This window comes from Rattus norvegicus, chromosome 4 (genome assembly GCF_036323735.1).
Source record: "Rattus norvegicus strain BN/NHsdMcwi chromosome 4, GRCr8, whole genome shotgun sequence".
NCBI lineage: Eukaryota > Metazoa > Chordata > Mammalia > Rodentia > Muridae > Rattus > Rattus norvegicus.
In genome coordinates this window covers 124,866,223-124,888,714 of record NC_086022.1, presented here as the reverse complement: position 1 = coordinate 124,888,714, position 22,492 = coordinate 124,866,223, and the positions used below count along the sequence as shown (strand labels likewise).

General features: G+C 50.5%; 1 protein-coding gene across 10 annotated transcripts in view; it reads left to right on the top strand.

Annotated features, from left to right (window-relative positions):
* Iqsec1 (IQ motif and Sec7 domain ArfGEF 1) overlaps window positions 1-22,492 on the top strand; it is a 319,435-nt gene that overhangs the window by 156,637 nt on the left and 140,306 nt on the right. For 2 of the 10 annotated variants that reach the window (XM_063286695.1, XM_039108754.2), the window contains exon 1: window positions 12,561-16,302. The exons of 7 other annotated variants lie outside the window; for them this stretch is intronic. In XM_063286695.1, coding sequence (XP_063142765.1) covers window positions 16,280-16,302 — 23 coding nt within the window. In that variant the 5' untranslated portion in view covers window positions 12,561-16,279. Of the gene's footprint in view, window positions 1-12,560; window positions 16,303-22,492 lie in introns of those variants that run through there. One more of the 10 variants, NM_001408960.1, reaches the window with a different exon arrangement.

The following is a 22,492-nucleotide window of genomic DNA, read 5'->3' as shown; positions in this document are numbered from 1 at the left end:
GCAAAGAAAAGGGGACCCAATGGCTGCAGGTACCAAATGGCAGATGAATACAAGAAGCATCAACCATTTCCCAACTCCCAGGCACTCTGATCAGGCTCACAGCAAACATGGTGGGATGCTACCTGCCTGGCCTATGTTCTCGTTTAGAGTCCCGGAATTGGCAGGATCTGGGCTTCACAGAAGTCCTCTGAGACAGGGGAATGACTATGAAATAGCTGGAGTCAAGCCACCCTCTTCCCTTATTTTCAGCTGGACACACGGTCACAAGATAGAGCTTGCAAGTGAAACTTACCCCAGGAAAGGAGGCCACTTCTGGCTTCTGTGTATTGGTTCCTGGACTTTACAGGGTTTGTCTCAAAGGGTGGCTGGGCTGTGTCAGTGTCCCTCGCAGATCCCTTGGCCTGATTCCTTTTTCTTCCTTGCCCCTCCTTTGCCTGATGTTCCTTACTAATAGACCTGCCCACCCACCCCTGCCTGGCTGTCATTTAGTGGGATACCATTGTTCCCTCCCCTCTGCCTCTGGGCTTCCCTAAGTTGTCTGATCTGCCCTACCAGCACCAGAAGGAGCTTTTAAACACTAAATCAACCTGCCACTGTCTGACTTGAGACCCCCCCACACACACACACAGAATTTGCTCCTGCAGTTAGGATAATACCAAACTTCTTCACAGCCTCACACCATGGCCATGGTCCCAACCCCATGGTTTCTCAGCTCTCATCCTAGCCTGGCTCCCTCCTCACTTCCTTTTGCTCAGCGTAGGCCCCTTGTGCCAGCCCAGTAGCCCTTCTCCATCCTCAGGACCTTTGTACTTGCTGTCCCTGCTGCCTGGACCACTCTTGCTCAGGTCTTCTCATGTTGGCTGGCCTTGTTCAGGCCTCTGCTAAGGCTGCCTTCCCATGAGGCTCTCCCTGACCACCCCTCTGAGCTTTCACAGCTGACTGAACTTCCTCTCGAGACATCTTTTGCATGCAACTAACTGTTCATTAGTTTCCTGTCTGTTCCTCTACTTGCTCAATCCCCAGGGCCAGGGTTCAATAAACATTTGTAGAATAAATCAATGAACAACTGCAGATCTGTAGGAATGCTGCTGAGAGAGAACCTGGCTTGCCTACAGCCCTGGACCCTGAAGGAATTACCAGCACTTGGTGCTATTATGCTGATTCCCCAGGTTTGACCTAAGAGTGTACATACCTGTAGCCCCCTCTATCCGTGGCTCCATTCAGATCCAAGCCTTAGAGGTAAGTTTCCAGAGATGTCCTAGAGACCTGACACCCATGGGTAAAAGGAGGAGAGCCCCCAGAAGACTGACTTCTTCCCCCAGCAGTGAGAGACATATATGCCAGAGGATATAGCATGTACAAAGGGTCCTACACAGGGAGAGTGTTGTGTGCAAGGGATGAAGGAAGTCTGCTAAGCCTATTTTAGAAGGAGAGAGATGGGGAGGCACAGGGCAGAGCCCTACTCTCTGCCTGTTCTCTCCTAGTGGATGACAGACTGAGAACGTGGACATTTACCCTACTCCTTGCTCCTGCCCTTGTTGTCTGCAAAAAACCATAGGATCTTCTCACCATTCTCTGTACAGAACCCTCCCAGCTTCACCCAGAGTATAGGCCAAATCTTTCATGTCACCTACTATCCCTGTCACCTGCAACTTCCTCACCTTTCCTCCAGTTCTGCTTTTAACCTCTCTGCCTGGTGACCCTGGTCTTAGACTGTCCCTGGAGCACTGCAGGTATGTCTCAGGGCCTTTACATACACTGTGCCCTCTGCTGGGAATGCTGGGGCACCACATAGGGTCCTCCCTTGTGTTTGTTCTGCTTTTATGGGCCAATGAGGGTAGGCAGGGGTTAGGGGTGTGGCTTTGGTGCTGGGATGCAAAGGAGACTTCCTGCCATTTGGGGGACTATGGTCAGAGACCTGAGCTCAACTGCTGGAAAGGGAGCCTGCCGGTTCCTGTGAGCCTTTCTCAGAGTCACCTTCACTTTTAGGGTGGTGACAGCATTTGAACAGAGCCTAAAATTGTTCGTCTTCCTGCTCTGAGGCGATGGAACACCAGGCAATGGCCTGGGACCCTGCTTACTACCCTAGTCACTCTCTGCAGCCATGTGGACACTGACACTTTGTATCTAGACACGCAGGTCATCTAAGAAGCACAGCAGGTGTGGGACACAGTTGGTGGGGTACCTCTTTTGGACCCAAATCTTGGCTTGCTTGGGACCTCTGCCTGTACTAGTCACTGTCTGGTGTCTGAGGAGATTATGTGGTGACAGCATAGCTGGTTCCTAATCTACGTCCTGTGGTATTGCTGTTGAACATGGCCAATGGAGGGTCTTTTAGTATATGCACAGGAGAATCGTCTCAGGCCCACTTTAGAACCTTCTCCAAAGCAGAAACCCTGTGTATATGAGCTGCCACTCTTGAGTCCCTCCTCTATGTTGCAGGGAACCAGGAAGCAACAGTCTTCATAGATTTGCCTATTTTAGGCATTTCATGAAAATGGAGCCTTCTACTCTGATATTCACAGGGAGGGGGGTGTCTTCTCTCATGCTATGTAACATGAGTTTTTAAAAAGATTTGTTTACTTTTAGTTTATGTATGGATGTTTTGCCTGCATATTTGTCTGTGCATACATTCCAGGAGGCCAAAAGAGGGTGTTAGATGCCCTGAAACCAGTTTCACACATTGGAAGCTGCTGGGGGCTGGGAATCAAACTTGGGACTAGGAAGTGCTTTTAAACATTGGACCACCTCTCTGTTAACCATTGAGCTCCCGTGATGTGATATTTAACTGTCCATTACACAGCCGCCCCTACCTCAAGTACCTCCCCTGATGTCTCTATGGCTCTCTGACACCCACATCAGTGTGGCCTTCTCTACTCCCTATTTATATTAATGACACTCTTTCCCCTCCCATCCTCCTGAATCACACCAGCTTTGCTTTTATTAATAATTTTTTCCTTATTTGGTACAGTCTTCACATCTTCTTGTATCTAGTGAACTGTGCACCCTTAGGAACACACTTTCCATAGCATCTTGTCCATGGTGCTGTCAGGTTCCTGCCTTCTATGTGCGCCCCCACCCCATACCTAATTCTTACTAGATTTTAACTTGTCCACGTCCTTGTTGGTACTGTTGCTAGTCAGCCTCCCTGAATAGTCAGGGACTTGCTCTCATCCTTCACCCTGCCCTCAGTGCCCAAAAAGGTGGGTACAGCAGAGAATGGTTGTTGAGTGAGTGAAGAGATGCTGGGGTCTTCTGGAACCCCCATACTGTTCTGACACAGCCCAGGGCCAAGTGAGGCCATGAGCCATCTTATGTCAGTATGGACATGAAGGACGTTCTGGGGTCAGCTCAGGGATGCTCAGCTTTGGTATCCAGGGTCTGCATGGATTGGGAGCTTCACAGGCTAAGCCCCTTCTGGATGGATAGTGCACAGGACACTCGAGCAGATGGACACAAAGAACAGACTCGCCCAGCTTCCCGGTGACAAATGGCGGGTGATGAATGTTGGGTCTGTGTGTTATTCATCAGTTTAAAGTTGACTGCACAGCCAGAGCAATTCCGGGGGGAAAGTGCCCCCTCCTTCTTTCTCATCAATCATGGGCTCTGTAGGCAGCTACTGAAGTAGAGAGAAAGTGGGGCTAGAGAAATAAAGGGCCTTCAAGGCCCAGTGATGTTTCCTTATGCTTGTGACCTAGGAGTGTGATGGGCATGCAGAGGGGCTGGACCAGCTCCCAGGGGAAGATTCGGACTTGAGCTGTCCAAGTAGCAAATGCAAGGGGAGCCTGGTGCTGGGTCTGGGGTTGCACAGCAAGTAGGCAGGTTAATACCAGACCCAAGCTGTGAACTGAGATATGGATTTGCTCGTCTCTGCTCCCTAGGCACTGTAAGCAGTGAATTTCCTTACTCTGGCTTTACAATATTCTCTATGGACCAGCAACCAGTGTGCCCTTCCAGGGTCTGGGAGATAGAGGGGAGCCCAGGACACTGTCTAGCATGAGTCAGGGGAGGACAAGGAGTTCTGTTAGGGGAATGTAGCCATTGGACACACAAACCCAGTGCCTGTCCCGGAGGTGGGGGGGGGGCCTAAGATTGAAGCAGCTTCCTCTTGCTGTGACAGAATCTATGCCTTGAGGTGACTGTGCCTTTGCACTGGTTGTTTCCTTTAGGAATATGCTTTCTTAGCTCCCACTCGGAAAAAACTCTTATGTTCCTTTCAAAAGCCACTTCCCATAGCATCTCCTCAGCAGTGCCTCCTCAGGCTTGACTCTTGCTAGACTGAATTCCTAGTGGGAACATCTGTGCTGGTCACCTAGTATAATATTGGCCAGTTCTGTTGAATGACTAAGGGAAGGAGAAGGTAACCCCATGGATGAGTAGGTCTCCCTCATTTGCCCTTGCTTTGAGGTCATTTAGAAACTACTGTTTCCCACGTATAGACAAACTCCGAAGGGGTGGTGACCTGGGTACAGTCCTTTTACGTGTCTCCCACTGCCCAGGTTTCAGACCTTGGTACACCCTTGGTACTTAATAAACGTTTGCATGAGTGGGAAGGAAACAGGAGCTGGAGACTGAGCCCGCACCCAGGGGATTGGTACACACTTGCTGCTCAGTAGATGTCGGCACAAATGGGAAGGAAACACAGTGATAGCAGGCTGAGCCCACACTTGGAAGGTCCCACTGAGTCAGGGATGCTTCAGTCATTTTTTGCCCGTTGCTTTGCCTCATGATAACTACTGTCACAGAAATGGTCCATGAGTCAGAAGGTCTGTGAAAGTGGGAACCAGGGTGGGAACCACCTATCTGAGGGGCTCTGAGAGCTGGCTTTGCCCTTCTATGAGACTCCTAGAGGTGGAAATGCAGTGTCGAGCATGGCCTTACCCTGGCCTCCCCTCCAGTCTTCCTCTATACTGCTGGCTCAGCACTTTTCCTTTGGGGATGCAGACACCCCACCTTCCCAGCTCCTCCAAGCGCAGCTGCAGCCCCTCCCACCCTGCCAATCAGACTCCCATTGTCTCCACATCTGCCTGTGCTGCAAATTGCTAGCATGAGTCTCGCTCAGCATCCTCCACGGGAGGACATCCCGGCTCTTTTCCATAGTACCAGTTCCTAAAAGGCTGGTGATTGCATCCTCAGTGTCCCACCAGGCTTACCCGAGGGGAAGGCAATGGAAAAAGCCCCAGGTGTCCGTGGAGAGGGGTGAGGCAGTGATGAGCACCCAGCAGGAAGGGGTTGTGGCTGGAGATGGCTCTTGGTGCCTCAAGTAGGGAACATTTAGGAATATCCTCCTGATGCTGTGGTAGCCAGAAGTCAGCACATCCCTAATGTAGCTAATCAGAGATATATTCCAGGAGGGCCAGGTTCATTTCAAAGGTTCTGGCCCAGGAAGTCCAGATAGACCTAAGAGGGTGCTCACACATCCTCTGAAGATCCCATAATGATCAGGACCAAATACACAAAGTACTCAGGCATCAAGGGGCTGCAGGAAAAACAAGGACAAGGCTGTGCTAGGGTTACCTCCAGGGAGTAGGTACACGAGTGGTCAGGCCTGACCCTTAACCCCCAGGCAAGTTCCCCCCCACAGGCATGCTTCTCTGTGGGGTATAGCTGTTAACGCTGTATAAGCCAAGAATGAAGTGTAGAGGGAGGGAGAATGCTCAGAGGAGGTTGGCCCTAGATCCTGTGCTGGGATCATACTAAACACACACCTATATTGCCAGCCCTCAGAAACATGCTGCGCTTAGCCCAGGATTGATAAGTGATACTGAGAGGCTGAGAAGTCAAGCTGAGCCAGATATGATCTTGAGCTGGGACACTCAAGTTCAGGTGGGAACAGAATGCAACTTTCTGTATCTAGAAAGTCCTTTGGCTCATAGGCGAGTACACCAGGCAGGAGTAGAGCTGTGAGGTAGCTCCTCTAGTCTGTGGTCAGGGGGAGTCTTGGTACAAGTCTAAGTCCAGTGGAGATATTGTCCAGAGGAGCAAATGGTCCAGCCCATGAGCCAAGCGTTGCTGATGGGATATAAGATGACATCACAGTTTGTACCTTCTGGGGTCCCAGCCTTGCTTGGAGGTATTGTCAGAGGAGTGAATGGTCCAGTCCAGGAGTCTTCAGGTTTAGCTAATGGGATATAAGATGACATTAAAGTTTGCATAATTCCCAGGCTTGCTTGCTTCCCTGTCCTCATTCTCAGAAAGTCTGTAGCTTAATGACAAGGTGGTCCCTCTCTTCCTCATTCACACTTCTGAAGCCTGGTACCCAGAACACCCTGCCCGGGCTGCTTCTAATTGGCCAGACTAGGTCCATAGCCCAATCTCAGTCAATCACTGAGCCCAGAAGGCATGGAGGCTTTAGCTGACAGAGCTAGATCTCATGCACATCTTGGGCCTGCAGTCGGGGAGCAAAGACCAAAAGGGCAAGCCCCCTGAGTCCTTGGATTGGATATGGCAAGAATTCCAGGCATCAGGGACCTGGAAGTTTGCCTGCAGAGGATCCAACCACATCTGGAACCTGGACATAAGCAGAGGATACAGCCATGGCTGCCTACATGGTCCTCAGTGCCCATATCAGAACCACTAGATGTCAGTGCCACCCGGTGTTCTTGGCCACTTGCTACACACTACTTACTGAATGAAGGAGCCTTCTGTAGGGCAAAATTACATCATCAATGGGCCTTACCTTCCTGGGTCTCTGCTTATCCACAGGCCTTTGATAAGGTCTGTCCAGGAAGAAACCCCTCCTCTCAAGGCAAGAGGGCTGGCTGGCAGCTGTGTGTCTATGTGTGTGTGTGTGTGTGTGTGTGTGTGTGTGTGTGGTCTTGCCTTGTACATATGGAGAGTAGGCTTTCCAGTTCCAAGGACTCACAGGGTGCCTATGGGCAGACAAGAATGGAAGTCTCCAGTCCTCTCTGTCCCTAAGCCTAGAAGGTCTTAGGAGTTGTGAGGACAGAGGTTCTGAGTACCCACCTAGGGACCACAAGCCCTTTTATTATGTGGGGTCCCTTGAGATGGCACCAAGTATTTGGGGCACAGAGGACTGAAAGCTGGAACTCCAAGGTGCTTAACAGGCCTATATGAGAAGGTGACATTTGAGATGATAGCTTTGGGCCAGGGAAAGGACCCCATCCCTTCCCTATGGGCATCAGACAGGTTAAACACAAAGCCCTGAGGCTCGATAAAGTCCTCTGCTTTGGGGACAGAAGGATGCTAGTGGGCCTGTGGCAGAGTAGAGGACCCAGCATGAGGCCATGAGTCCAGAGAAGTAGGCCAGGCTGAAGGACAGCCTGAAGGCCTATTGTCTTCCCTGTTACGCGCTCTATGGCCCATGCCTTGCCTGGATAACAGGCCCTACTGAGGCTCTGCAGCTGGAGGTCGCAGAAGGCATTGATGTTATCTTAGGGGAGCCAGCAAAGTCACCTGAGCATGGCAGAAGCTGACTGCAGGCCTGAAGAGAAACCCAGCCCCGACCCTACTCCAAGTCTCACTGCTGTGGGACCAGCCACTATCATATTGAGGCAGCCAAACACTGCCCTCTGCTGGTATACTTGTGTATAACACTCAGAGTTTTCCTGAGACCTGACAGACCTCGGAGCCTCTAAGTTCCCTTTTGCAATTGTTTCCCTTAGCCTTAGAACAAGTCTCTCTTCCCCTTTGTCCCCTTCCAAGTTGTTTCTTATGACTAGGCATAGAGTGGTTTAACCCTAGAGCAGCACTTACCATGATCTTTGCTTTATCTCTAAGCCTCTGCCCAGGGGCTGGGGCTGGGGGCAGAAAACACAGAATAACCCCTTGCTTTAGGATGTCCCAGTCAGGATTCCCCAAGCCCTGCCTACTCTCTTCCATCTAGGCTACCCCTTCCTGCTCGTCTTCCACAAAGAAGTTGAACTCCAGAGAATGCCCCTAGGAAGGGACAAAGTCTAGGTCCCCCACAGAACATGTGACTCTCAGGAGTTGCCCTCTGCTTGCCCACACCTCTGTCATGGACATATCTATAGTACCTGGGTTACAGGACATGAAGTGGAGCAGAGCAGGGCAGGGCAGGGCAGTCCAAGAGGCCACGTAGCCCAGCAGGAGTGACTCAGCTGAAACAGCTCAGCTTTGCTATGGCTTCCAGGACCCTCCTCAGCTCTGACCTGCTTCTGCAGTAGCTGCAAAGGTTTTTCTCTGGGAGGTAGGAAGCCAGGAGGAAAAGAGGGAAAAGAGGGGATAGGTGGGTTCACAGTAGAAGCATAAGACCAAGAACATGGCCCTGGGTATCTGAAGTGGACACCTTTGTACATCAAAAGCCTTGCCACCTATGAGCAGCCCCATGTTCCAAAACGTTTCTGGTAGGCCTGGATGGGCTGTAAATATCTTGCCGTATATAGTTCTGCTGTGTGGGTTAAGGTAAGGACAGGAATCTGGCTTGTTCTGCACAGATAGAGTGCCTTTAGGGAATATGTCCAGTCTGGCTGAGTCCAGGAATGCAGAGCCAAGAGCCACCACACTTGAGAAAGGGAGCAGGGCCCCAGGCCTAACTCCAGCCTGGGTGACAGGATGCATGTGTTTGTTCATCTATCTAGTGTTCAGTGAGGACACTGGGGGAAGCTTTGGAGCCAATCAGTGAATTCAGTCATGGTTTTCCAGCCCCCTTCAACCCAACTCTCTGAGAAGGACAGTGGACCTGTGAGTGGTACTACAGAGAGGGATGGTGAGGGGCTGCAGGGGCAGAGGTGGGAGGGGGACCTTGCTGAACCCATGTTGATTGAGCCTGAAACCCAAATGATAAATGGTGATGGACAGCTTTGAGGATGACAGGAATTAAATGAAGGGGGTTGTGGTTAGGCCAGGGCATCTAGTGATTTCTGCAGCCTACGAACAGAGAAAGTTCAAGTCAGCCAGGGGGCACGAATGAGTTACCTTCCAACATAACTGGATTTCTCTGCAAGGAACATACCCCAGGGCATGATCACATGTGGTCTAGGGCTATGGTCAGGACAGTGTTATGCCCCATACCTGGGCTCCGTTCAGCCTACCTGGTGTGTCCAAATACTAGTGGGGGTGGGGTACATATCTGAGTCTGGGGTCCTAGTCTAAGATCTCTATAGAGTTCACTGGTTGATAGGACATGGGGTCCCCTGACATGGCAGATGCCTGAATATGCCAAGAGAAAGAACACAGTAGGAAGCAGGCATCTAAAGGATTTGGAGACCTTGTCAAGGATCTGGGGACCACCTCTGCAGGAGGCTGTAGGCTCACTGCCCTGCAGACCCCATGTTCTGTTCCTATAGCATTCATGGCTGTGGGGGAAGCAGATAAAATCAGGGAGAGTGACAATAAAGGAGAGTGGGCCCTAGTGCAAGGACTCAGTGTGAGACCACACTTGGTCACATTCATTGTCTCATCAAGTCAACATTTTATTGAGTAGCTGTGGTGACCCAGACACTGGGGTCACAACCCTGAACAGAAAAGATGAAGACCCTCTTCTTATGAGACTGGGACCTGAGCTTGCTGTGCCCTCAAATCCCTGGTCAGCCTTCCACCCATCAGGGCCACTAGCAAAACCCCCATGGAAGAAGGGCAGGGGGTGGGGAGGGACATTGGCTTAGTCAGGTAGAAAGTATGTGCTCTCCTGGGCAGGATCCCAGCATAGAGATAGGACAAGGAATATTCACTCCATAGAAACTGTCCGAGTTCCTCCTGCAGCCCAACCGCTCTAGGCACCAGAGGCAAAAACCAAGTGACCATTGTCTGTCAGGCCCCAATAGCCATGAACTTTGTGGGAGGCACCATCCTCGCCGAGCACCATAGGTCCCCTTCCCTGTGGTGTCAGGGTGTGGGAAAGAGGCAGTATCTATGCCTCAGACAGAGCAGCCAGTGGCCTGAGAGGTTACCAGAGACTACAGGATTCTGGCACCATGCCCACTGCCCATCATTCTGTCGCACAGATTCTTTGTGAAAAAGTCTGTGCAGTCTACACAGCTCTGGAACGTTGTTGACATCAGCAGCTGATAACTGCTCCATGCAACTGTCCAGTGGCCCTGCCCTCACCTACCTTGTTGCATATGCCCCCGGGGACAGTGTTGAGCATGTATCCTAGCCCACTCTGCTCTCATTGTACATGTTCACCCATCTGAGTTTCACTTTTAAATATTTATATTTTTATTTGTGTCTATGTGTGGGGATATCAGTGCAGTGCCCTCAGAGGCCAGAAGAGGGTGTTGTTATCTCATGGAGATGGAGCTACAGTTGCGAGCTGCTTAACGTGGGTGCCGGGATCTGAACTCCTGTTTTCTATAAGAGCATCAAGTGCTCTTGATCACACCGAGCCATTTCTCTACAGCCCAACTCATCCGCTTTTCACAGCCCTCTGTGAGAGGGATCAGAAGGGACTTTCTGCTAAGTCAGTTCCAACCCAGGCCACTCTGAACCTCTATAGGTCCCCATCTTCTTCATACTAAACCAACTTGTTGACGACCGTTGTGTTGTTAGTAATTGCTAGATGACTGAAGGTTTTTTTAATGATGCATTTTTCTTGTGATTCTCACCACAGAAAGTTGATGTTATAATTACTATTACTATTATTATTTGTGGGGATCAAGATCAACTGGAGATTAAAATCAGGGCCCAGCCTATGCTAGTCAAGTGCTCTGCCACTGAGCTTCACCCTGCCCAGACTGTAGAACATTTGAAAAAGAGGGCAACCAAATGACCAGGAATCCCATAGCTGAGAGATAGCAACTTTTCCCTGTGGCATGTCTCATCAGGTGCATTCCCATTAGTTTGTTTGACCTGAGTTTTTGTGGCATTGTTATGTTCAGACTGAACATACACCTTGCTAACTTCCTTTTTTACTGGGAGCCATTGCTGAGAGTGCCCCAAGGAGGGCCCTGTGCCAGCATCCTGCAGTGGTGTTTATGGTAACATCTGGGAACCCACTTTGCCGTTGTCTGCACTGCTGTCAGCTTTTTGTTTTGTTTGTTCGTTTTCACTGAGAATGTTCTAATGTTACCTCAGATTCTATAGAGAATTGGCCTGAGTCACCCTGTCAGAAGAGATCAGATGGCAGGTCCCTAGGAGAGGCTGTGGTGGGGCTAGAAGCATGTGCCTTCTGCTTGGCAGCAGCATTAGGGGGCAGGAGCACCACAGCTGGGGCCAGGATGCCTTCCCTTTTGCCCCTTCTCTTCCAAGATTTATTTCTCCAATTAGACCTAACTCTGTCTGCTACATTTCTAGAACCAGTTCCAGCAAGGCCCTCATGACTTTCTGGAATTCTCCATGTCCCTCCTCTAGCACGTGCCCATCATCATCAAAAGGAGGGGTCTTGCTTCCTCTTACCATAGACCTGCACCCTGTCTCATAAAGTGCCCCTGTCACTCAGAAGACATAAGAGCCTGTATTGCCTTGTCTCCTACCTGTCCTTCTCTCTCTCTCTACTCCAAAATATCTCTTCTTTCTCTCTTTATCCCCACACCATACCCAGGGCTCATATTCTCTCCAGAATGAAGGTCCTGGCAGTCAGATACTGTGTGAGCTGCATGGACTTTACCATACAGGGAAGTAGCAGTGAATACCTTCCCCTACCCACCTATCCACCGTTGGAACAGACAATCGCCCCAGCTCCCCTTCTTCCCTACAGGACAATTAAGGGTCTTGCATAGTTCCTTTAAGACAGGGCTGTGGAAAGCACTGAGGAGCCCAAAGTGGTCCCCTTCTCCCAGCAGGAGCACTAAGCTTGCTGAGGCTGGTGATGGGACTTCATAGGCACACCCGAAGAAGCCCACTTGCACTGGATAGCCCTGATTAGGGAGAAAAACATGTTGATCAACGTCACCCTGTGCTGGATGCTGCAGCCTTCAGAGGGTATAAAGTGAGCATGCTCAGAGCTGGCTGGCCTGAAGGATCCAGTCTGGGAGGTGAGTTGAATGACAAGGAAGGACTGATGGTCCCAGATGTTCATTCCTTTCCAAGCATGCCCTAGCCTTTCTTCGCTATCTTGGGGTAGGAATCTGATCTTATCCCCCAAGTCAGGGGATCGGGCATCCAGTGTTATCTGGTGTGCTGCAGAAGGGGGTGTTTGCTGAGATTCTAGAAGCCCACACACATTCCCAAAGATAATTGCTTAGGAGCCACTCCTTTCTCAGCCACCTTGCACTTGAGGGGAGGGGCTGTCGACAATGGAATCCCATCCCAGCCTGCCCTACAAGGTCTTCTGCTTCTGGAACACTGGCCACAACTATGATTTGAGAGGCATATGATGTGCAACTGCAGCATGGAGCCTGTTCCCTGCAGAGTCTGTGATCCAGCCTTCCGAAGTGATGTGCTTGCTGCAGGAAAGGACACACAGTGTGAGGCCACTTAAGCACAGCTCCAAATACTCACAGTAGTTTACACTGCCTAGGATGCCTGCGTGAGGACAGCTGAGTAGGAAAGCTTCCCTACGGATCATTCATGCAGTCCCAGGAGCCTGGGAGCTGAGGGAGAGAGGATGTTCCAGAGATGTGACCCCCCCCCCCAAGCTTCCGCATGCTTATCAAGCGAGGTTTTTCATTATAGACAGCTGAGGCATTGGGTCCACACTGTTCATCTTTATGTCTTTGGGAGATTTTAAAAATATTTTTAATGTCATAGCACATTATTGTTTTCCTGATCCATGCTGTACTTTCCATTTCCTGCACACATGCATATGTGCATGAATGCGTAGGAAAAGGGCTGGAAGGATGCGCTCCATACAGATGAGGACCATTTCCACTGCAGAGATGAGCAGGAGGAGTGAGCTGTGGGGCTGAGGGGAAGAGGACTGCTCTTACTTTATGAATAGTCATTCTCGATGGGGCTGGTGAAGCACACCTTTCATTCCAGCACTCTGAGGGGCAGAGGCAACCAGATCTCTATGAATTCCAAGCCAGCCTGGTCTATACAGTGAAATCCAGGCCAGACAATGTTACACAGACCCTGTCCCAAAAGAAAAGATGTTTTCACATTATTTCTGTACTTTGCATTTTACTTACTGAAAATGTTAAGCTTCAGGAAAAGAAAAATACAGTGCTGGGGCTTGAAGTATGTGTGTTTGGGGGACTGGTACAGGTAAAATGGTACAGACCCTGGAGCTCCACAGTTAGTCCTGTGGCCACCTGAAAGGGGGATGGGCTGCTGTCCCTGTGGAGACGATCCAATGCTGAGGTGCATGGCTGCCTGCCTGGAATAACTGAGACTGGCATATCTCCTTGTCACGTGCCGGCAGCCTTCTCCCTCTTCCCAAATGTTGTTATGCTCCTGCCTAGGGGACAGATGGCCACAGGTTGGAAGACAGAGACACTCTGCCTGAATATCCCTGTCAGCCTGCAGGTTGGAATTTTCCAGTCTTTGAGGCAAAGTCCTAGATAGGAAATTTCTGTAACCAGCCTTGGAAGCTGCTGCTTCTCCTAGACTGCAGGGATGAGGCTGGGGACATGGATCACAGTCTGGCTATGAAATGCTCTGTGTCAGCCTCAGCCTGAAGATGTAGACTGTTGGGTGGTCCATGGGGCAGTCATGCCAAGGCTGACTGCCACTCCCTCCCACCTCAGGCATCTGGTCACAGTTGAAGTGGACAGGTGTAGTCTGCCACACCATTTCTGTGACTCTGAGATCTCTTGTGTCCTTGAGCTTCATATCTCCAAAGTTGGACCAAGCAGTCTGACTCCTGCTTGGTGACAGCATTCTCCTGCACTTTCTGGTACTTCCTTGAACTCAGGAACTTCTGGGGTCTCAAGTGAGAGACCAGCTGGAATGTCAACAACATTGTGGTTTTTGGAGTTTCCTTTATCTGACCAGACCTGACTGGTGCCAGGCGAAGAGCATCAGGCGTGGGAACAACTGTGTGCTGTACTCAGTGCTTTGTCAATGCCTGAAAGCCTTGCAGCTGTTTCTGAGTGTGGAGGTCTTTATCACTCTACTTTCAAATACAGCAGCATCTAGATGTGTGTGCTTCTCTGGAAGAAAGCCAGAAAAGGTACAGGTGTGCAATGGATATCATGGGTCCAAAGGGAGGACAAGAAGAGGCCCAGGCTAGGGATTTTAGAGCAGAATGCACACAAGGTGGCCAGTTCTCAATCACAGCCTCAGTTTACTCATCTTTGATATGAGAGTGGGAAAAGAAGCTCCTCTTTAAGAAGTCTGAAAGGCTATCACTTGAATACAAGTACACTGGTGAGCTTGCCTCAAGCACACATCCACCCCAGGATGCCTTTTATGCACAGCTATGGCTAATTACACATGTTTCTGATGTGTTCTCAGCTTTGAAAACAATAGGACCCAAAAGAGAAGGACCTCTTCTGATGATGTGTTGGTATTCTGATCTTGATGAAATACAGTGCAACTCCATCAGGAGAGAGAATGGGCTACTTTACCATGTGCTAAGCCTACATAAATCTGAATTATTCCTGACAGCATTCTTCTGGGGCACTCTCATGGGAAGACTGGCTGTTTCTAGAGTCCCCTGTATTTGGCTACCCAGCCGCTTCTATGCTGCATACAAGGACACTCCGCCAAAAGAATGAGATCCATCTCATCTGGCCTCTGTCCCTCTTTGCTGTGTAACTTTGTGTAAGTTTCTCACTGCCTCTGAGATCCATTTTCTCTTTAATAAAAGAACAGAACTCGAGGGAAGCCTCCTTCCTCCCCCAACATCAGTGGGTCTGAGAGGATTAAAAAGAAATGGTAAGAAGAAAATAGCCAGCCTGACAACTGCCACCCCTATCCAGAAGGTTCAGTTCTCACTACCTTCCCTGGAGGCAGCTTTGCAAGTGAAGACTTGGGCCAAAGTGCTGGCTGGGCCACCCTGTGTGCCTCCTCAGGATCTGATGGAGGCATTAAAAAGCATTCCTTATGCACATGCTCAGCTGGGTTTGGGACTCCTGACTGTCACTTAGTAAACAGGCAGCCTGCTCAAGGAAGGATGGGATACACAGAGGGGAGAAGGTTATGTGCAGAGAGAAGAGAAAGAAGCAGGGCGTTTTTTTCATCTCCTCTCCATCCTGTTGGCTCAAATCCATCCAGCTTCTTTCTGCCTCAGGGCCTTAGCACAAGCTCTTTACTCAGAAAGCTCCTGGCATCGCAGTCCACTGGGTGAAGGCTCATGGAAAGGCCTCCTTTTCCCTGCCCCCAGCTCAAGAAGATGGCCCCTGCTTCCCCCTTCTCCGTTCTGCTTGGTTGAACCCTGATCTGATTGCCAGACACAATTTCACATTCTGACTTTTATGTTTTCTCCTTGCCTCCCCCCAACCCCCAGAATGTATCCTTGATGAAGGCGGATGTTCTGCAGGCACACTGGGAGTGCTTGGAGGAGGAGGGGCAAGGGAGAAGAGGCACCCCAGCTAGAACAGACCAGCCCCAGCCATAGACCTTCTCCCTTTAGGTCATGACTAGCAACAGTGATCCAAGCTGTGTCATCTGCTATGCAGTTACTGTATGTAGTCAGCCCTCCAGAACCGGTTACACAGTTGTCATGATCCCATTTTACAGTAGCACATCTGAGAGTCCCGGGGGACACTCAGTTTGCTGAAGTCTCATGCCCCCTAACTCCAGGGCAGATCTCCTGGGCTCTTAGTTCAGTGTCTCCTATGTTTCCATGCCAGGGACGGAAAAGCTGCTCTGGAAAGCAATGCCATCATTATATTCTTCGGGTTGCGAGTGCATTTTAGCAACGGATTTCCAGGTTTTCAGTGAGGGCCAGAAGGAGCGACTTCCTCGGTCTCAGAGCCAGGGCTCTTGATTTTGTTGCCGCACCCGCAGGGCGGCCCTGTTTGATGCTGCAGTTGCCACGGCAACGAGCACTTTGGCGATTGGTCCAGCGAGGCCGCACTACGTTGCTCCTGGAGGAAGGGGGGGCGCTCCTGCACTCCTGTCCCTCCTCCGGATGCTGCGAGAGCAAACCGGCACAGACACCCCCCTCCCCCAGCCCTCCCCTCCTCATCCCAGCGCACTGCCACCCCGGATGTGCGGGAGGGAAAAATCCCAAGGAAGTCCCAGGTAGCAGCGAGGCAGACGCCCCCGCCCAACCTGGCGACCATGGTGACTCGACGTCTTCCCAGGCTTCTGGGCACAGTGTAAACCCTGCGTGGGAGGAACTGTTTGGAGCCCCCTGCCACAGTACACCGAGCTTTTCTAGATGAACCTGCCAGTCCTGGGAAAGTGACTGCCCTTGGCTTTCATTTTCTTCCTTTGCACCTCGCTTGAGCATCCTGTTCCTCCTCTGAACCACCTTGAGCCTCCTCAGCCCAGGCAGGAGAAAGAGAGAAGGAAATCAGACTTGGGCAGGATGGCTTGCCGAAGACGCTATTTGTGAGTATGCAAGATAAGTTTATCCTAAAGCCTGAGGCAGAAAGGACCACTACTCATGTTGGAGTGAGGGGGCTTGGTGGGGGTGGGGTGGCTGCTCTGCAGGTGGCTTCCAGGGGGAGCAAGCTTGCACCCAATGTTTGTCCCCTGCGGCAGAGACAGTGTTTGTTGATGATGAGGGGAGAGAGAATCTTAGTCAGCAAGTCTTCCCTGAGCTGCTAAAGTCTCCTACCGAAGCAGGCATCATCCTCCTAATCCACATCCACAAATGAGGGTCCCAGACTTATGGCCGTGGTCTAGGCTTTTGGCAATGCCCCAGACAGGTCTGTTTAGGAAAAGCTTTGATGCTTAGCAAGCTCATGGCCTGCACCCAAGCCAGGTCAAAGGCCAGCAGCAGGCTAAGGCAGTGGCTGGAGATGGCCTCCTCCATAGACAGGTGAACGTGGCAGGAGTGTCCAGCTGTCAAGCACAGGTGTAATGTGCCGGTACAGAGCACTCGTCTGCTGGGCTTGATGCAGTGGAGGTGGTGAAAGTTGGGCTTAGGGTGATGACATCACGGGACTGGGTATTTATGGAAGCAAAGCTGTGCTTAGAGAAGCCAGGCTTCCCAGGGGGCAGTGGGATTCAAATGCCAGCTTTCTTCTGGGCTCTCTGGGGGCTCTGCTGGTACTGTTCTGGGAAGAGCAACCTTTGTCCTGTGTGGGCACCCTAGGCCCTGGAGACTGAATGAGATTTGGGTCTGATTTCTGTCTGCTTAGGGTACCTGTTCAGTGCTTGGAAGCTGCTAGCAACAGTTTGGTAATCTTGGACCTTTGGAGGTTTGAAAGCAAAGCATGACGTTCTTGAATTGAGATCAGGATGAGGAGAGGGGACTTGCAACAGCTTGTAGGAGGTCATCTGGGAGATTCAAACTCTCTTCAAACAGGCCTTGAACTCCAAGAGGCCCTCAAGCCCCATCAAGGGCCCTCTAAGTCCTTCTTAGGCCTTGCCTCCTCCCCTCCTGAGAGGGGCGGTTCCCATGCTAATGAGCCTGAAGGAAAGTAAACATTAGCTGTAGCTGGCTAGGCCAGTAGGCCCCTGCAGGAGGCTCTGGTTCTGCATTTCTAGTGGAATAGCTTGTGAGTTCCGTTTGTTGGTATGAGGGAACCACACAAGGTCTTTGCTCTGTGTGGCAAGACCAGAAATAGTAAAGCTCTCCCTAGCATGGAACGTCATCGCACCTTTGGAGAAGGTACTTCCCTGGCAGCAGCCTCTTTCCTCCTTCCACTCCCTTGCTAGCACAGGAGCCGCTAGTGTCAAAGAAACTGACAACTTGCAGAGGCCACTAAGCTGCTGTGGAGGGAAGATGCCATTAGCATGAAATGTGACAGTTCTCACCAAGAGCGTCTGGGCCCAGGGCCTGTTTCCAAAGCTAGGGAACACGTTCTGAGAGGTTTTGCCTGGGCTGGAATGAAGAACACCCCCTCCCCCCATTTTGAAATGGGGAAACGGAAGCTGGACAAATCACCCCTGGAAACTTGGCATGCATTGGCCTAGATGTTGAGCTTTTCATGGAAATCATTTTGCCAGGAGCACTGCTTAGAGTCCACTATGCTTCCAAGGTTCATTCAACCTTTTGAGGGCCAGAGATTTATATCTGAACACAGCCTTAGGCAGCCTGTTGGTAGCACCTATCTGGGGATCAGTGTCCCCCACCTCCCTTCCTTGAAGGTCTCTCTACTCTTCTTGGGGTTCTGTAGGTTGAGCTATCCCTAACCCCAGCTTTCTCCTATGTTCTGTTGGTATCAACCATCCCAATCAGATTGGCTTGGGAGGGCTGGAGGACAGCTATGGCCTCTGCCCTTGCAGAGAGGGTTTGGAGTCAAGCGGGCCTTGCTGATTTACCTACTAGGCACTCAGCAGCCTATGTTCTCCTTTATAGTCCACTTGAACAGGGCAGGGCTCAGCCCAGCCTAGGAACCTCTCAGTAACTGCTGCTCCAGACTTCTGGTTCCCCAGGCCAGCCTCATGGAAGGGGGCTGATGGCTGTCAGCTCAGAACCATCTTGGCTAGTCTTGTGCTTTCTCATATCCTGTGGCTTGGTTCTGCCTCCCTCAACTGCTGCAAATATAGTATGATCCATCCCTTTATGCAGAGCACGAAACTGAGGTACAGAGAGGAAGGAACTCGACTGGGCTCCTGTAGCTATTTGCTGCTGCGCCTTTAACAATTCTGTCCTTCCCCCTGATATGCCCATCCCAGACCTGAGCAGCTGTGTGTCACCCGATGTCTCTTTGCCTAGTGATATCCCCCAAATCGGTGCACTGTATGCCCTGTTCCACCTCCTCATTCATCCTCCTTCCTTTTGCCCCCTGAATGTTCTACTGTGGGTCACTCTGGAAGTCAGATGTATCACTGACAGAGGCAGGTCCTCAGTCCACTATGGAGGTGCCCTGGTGATGGGATAAAGATGACGACGAAAGCAACACATACAGTGACTGAGTGGAGAAATCACAAGGTCTACAATCCTTGACCAAGCTGCAACTGATAGTTTAGTCAGCTTAATAGCGGCCGTGATGAAGGTACCCCATCCTGACTGACCACAGCAGCACCTTCACCATCTTCCAGTGATGGCTGAGCAGGACTTTTGGCTCAGCACATCCCCTGGCTCCAGCTTAGGCAGTGGGGCTGTAAGGATTTGCAGAGCAAGGTGCTGGCTGCCTCTTCCCATGTCTGTGGTCCACCCATCTACCCACTAATTGGCTCATTTGTTCACTGCCTGGAACTTCCTGACTCCTCTTCCCTTCCTTTTCTCTCTGAGCAGCCAAGCAGGGCTAAAGCTGCAGACCTCCCACCCTGCCATTCTCTGACTTCTCTGCTGGGCTTCCATCTACCCTGCCACTATGTTCAGCTTGTTGGGTGGTCAGTGTGCCTTACTACTAGAATATCAGCTACACCTGACAGATCCCTGATGGCATGTAAGCTTCAGGGAGCTCCCATACCTAGAAAAATGTCAAGTACACTGCATGGACTCAGGATACATGATCAAGTCCTGGGTAGTGCCAGGCATTGTCCTAAGTGGAACTTCAGAGTTGTTAACTCTGGTAGGCTCCTGGAGAGGCATATGTGAACAACATGGGCCAGAACACAGAGAGCGTTGTGGGTTCTCAGAGTAGGCTGAACCCAGAGGACTGGAAATGGCATTTGCTACACAAAGAAGGCCAGAACCTCTGAATATGCAAATGTCATGGCCCTCAGCTCATTTGACCATACCCTTGACCTTAGGGCTATTCTTACTTGCATTGTACAGACCATGCAACTGAGTCACAAAATAACTTACCCCAGGCTGCACTTAAGCAGAAGTGAACCTGGGGAGTCTTCATTCCAAAGCCAAACTATAACCTGTTACCATGCTGAAGGGTTTTGCCAAAATGGTAAACACTGGCTGAGTGTGAGGAAAAGAGATGAGCTAGCAGCATGAGTGGGACCCCGTGGGCTGGTTCCCACAGTCCAAGCTCCTTTAGACTGAGCAGAGCCATGAAGGGTGGGGCTGAGGATGTAGGAGAGTAGAGGAGCAGGAACCTGACCTGCCCCTTGGCTAGAGTGGGCAGTTGGGGAAGCTGCTGGAGCCAAGAGCGTCTAGTCTTTAGGCTAGACTGAGAGCAGCTGTGCATTCTTCCTGACAGTGTGCAGTGGCCCCATGTTTCTCAGGATGAAGCACCCTGCTCATGAGGTCCTGGCCTACTTCACAATGCTAGCTTAACTTGCTCTCAGAGGACTTAAGGCTTCTACTCTTATTCAGCCTCTTCTGTGTTGAGTCTGTGGTTGGCACATACTGCAGGGAAACGACTTGCTCAGGTTCACGGTCAGGAGTCTGTCTAACTCTAGACCCTGCACCCTTGTCACCTAATCCTCATCTCTCTGTCTTTGGGACCAGGGCTGGTAGGCAGCAGGTGTTCAGAAGGATCCAAGGGTAGCCGAAAGGTGGCAAGGACACTGGCCCGGTGCCTAAGAAGTACCTGCATGTACCCTTATCACTTTCGATCAATCTTTGTCCAGATCAGTTCTATTGGACACAGAATTTAATATTCATTCATTCATTCATTCATTCATTCATTTGTTTGTTCCTTTGTTTATACGTGCATTCTTTAATTTATTATCATATGTGTGGTTGGGAGACACATGCCATGGCACATAAGTAGAGGTCAAGAGGAAAATGTTGTGGGGTTGATTCTTTCCTTCCACCTCTTCCTGGTTTTGGTGATTGAATTCAGGTGGAGTTGTCACCGAGTTGAGGCCAACTTCAGTGAGATGTTAAGCCCCTGTCTGCATCAAACACGATAGATGTCCAAACGTGTTTTGTGTGACTTGGCTATACATTGAGTTTTCTAGGAATGTGACTGCTCTCAAGAAGTCAAGGGAAGATCAGACTGTGATATGTTGGGAGCTCTGCCAACAGCTGTCACCACCCAGAGCATTATGTCCCCAAGGGCAGTGGCTTTCCTGGGAACAAGGTTGCCTCAGCAGGTGCCTGTGGGATCAGTTGGTTACAAGTGGCCTCTGCTTGGCAAATGACTGTTATGTCAACACCAGGTCTTTCCTTGTCTGAAGTGTTCATGTGGAGCAGGCTATGGGTTTGACGTGGTATGGTCTGTACTTTTTTTCAGAACAGAAGTGGGCAGTGAAGTTTGGGGTGGACATAGGGACATAGAGGCAGGAGTCTTCGCAGTGATCATTTTATTATGTTCAGTCTGGTTTCATAGCCTTGGATTCAGCCAATCATAGATAAAAATTTGGTGAGTTATGTGAATGTGTTGGTGGAGAGTGTGCCATTTCCAGAAAGTTCCAAAGAGCAAAACTCGGATTTGCCTGGCCCTGTGCCAAGCACTTCCCTGAACTCACAGGAATTTGTGGATATGTAGACACCCTGCTATGGCCTCCTCTGCCCCACAGGTCTTTCATCCCTGCACACCTAGCTCTTTGATGTTGATTACCTTGAATGTGTGGGCCTGTGATGGTCACACCTGCTACCTCCTTGCTCTTCACATATTGCCTTTCCACATCCTTGTTCCCCAAACAGCACAGTGTCACCACTGTTCCATAGCATCTGCCTAGCACTTGACATGCTGCATTACCCAGAGGTAGTTTAAGGTATTTGGGGTACTGAGTGTGGTGGTGGTGGTGGTGGTGTACACTTGTGATCTCAGCACTCAAGATGTTGAGGCAGGAGAATGGAGAGTTCAGGGTCAGGTATCTGAAGGTTCTGCAAGCCAACCCTTATGAGTGCTGAGGGATTAGGACATCTCCCATTCTTCCTGATAACCCACTTTGTGGCTGTTACAGAACAGGCCAGGCTGTGGAAGGTCCTGGAAGCCCAGAATGGGGCCTAAACTACAACAGAGAAGTCACTCCTGTTAGGAGCAGCCTGTTCCTGTAGTCTCTCTGGCTGCCCTGTTCAGTGCATGCACTCCACGTGACCCCTCCCTTTGCTCTGGGACAGCAAGAGGTGCAACAGCTCTGGAGAGCACAGAGACCTGGGTCGGCAAGCTGGACATCTGTAGGGCAATGCTTGGGAGCCACATGCTCCATGGAGGCCTAGGCTAGAGAACCTCCCCAAGTCTCCGGGATGAGAAACTTGTTCCCAGGTACTCCTGGAGGTGGAGCCTTGGTGTGTGTGTGTGTGTGTGTGTGTGTGTGTGTGTGTGTGTGTGTGTGTGTGTGTGTGTGTGTCCTTAGTGCTGTGCCATTCTACCACGTTTACATTCTACTCAGGGGATGAGCAAGACCGAGGAACTGGTGCCCTATGGAGTTCTGAGGTGTTAACTGTTTAGAAAAATGACTACAGTGTTGGCAGGAACTCTCAATATTATTTTTTCATAACTACAGACGAGTCTAAAATTATCTCAGGATCACACATTTGATTTATCTGGTTTTTGTTTTGTTGTTGTTTGGAGAGGTTGGTGCTGGGAATGGTCTAAGTGTGTGATATAATACCAAGCTGCACACAAGCCCCAACAAATTCAACCTTTAAAAATGAGTCTCCAGGGACTGGAGAGATGGCCCAGCATTTAAGAGAGCCTGCTGCTCTGCCAGAGGACTTAGTGTGCTTCCCAGCACTCACATCAGGCAGCTCGTAACTACCTGTAACTCTAGCTCATTTCTGTCTTCTCTGTGTACCTGCACCCACGTGGCATTCACTCACACAGACGCTATG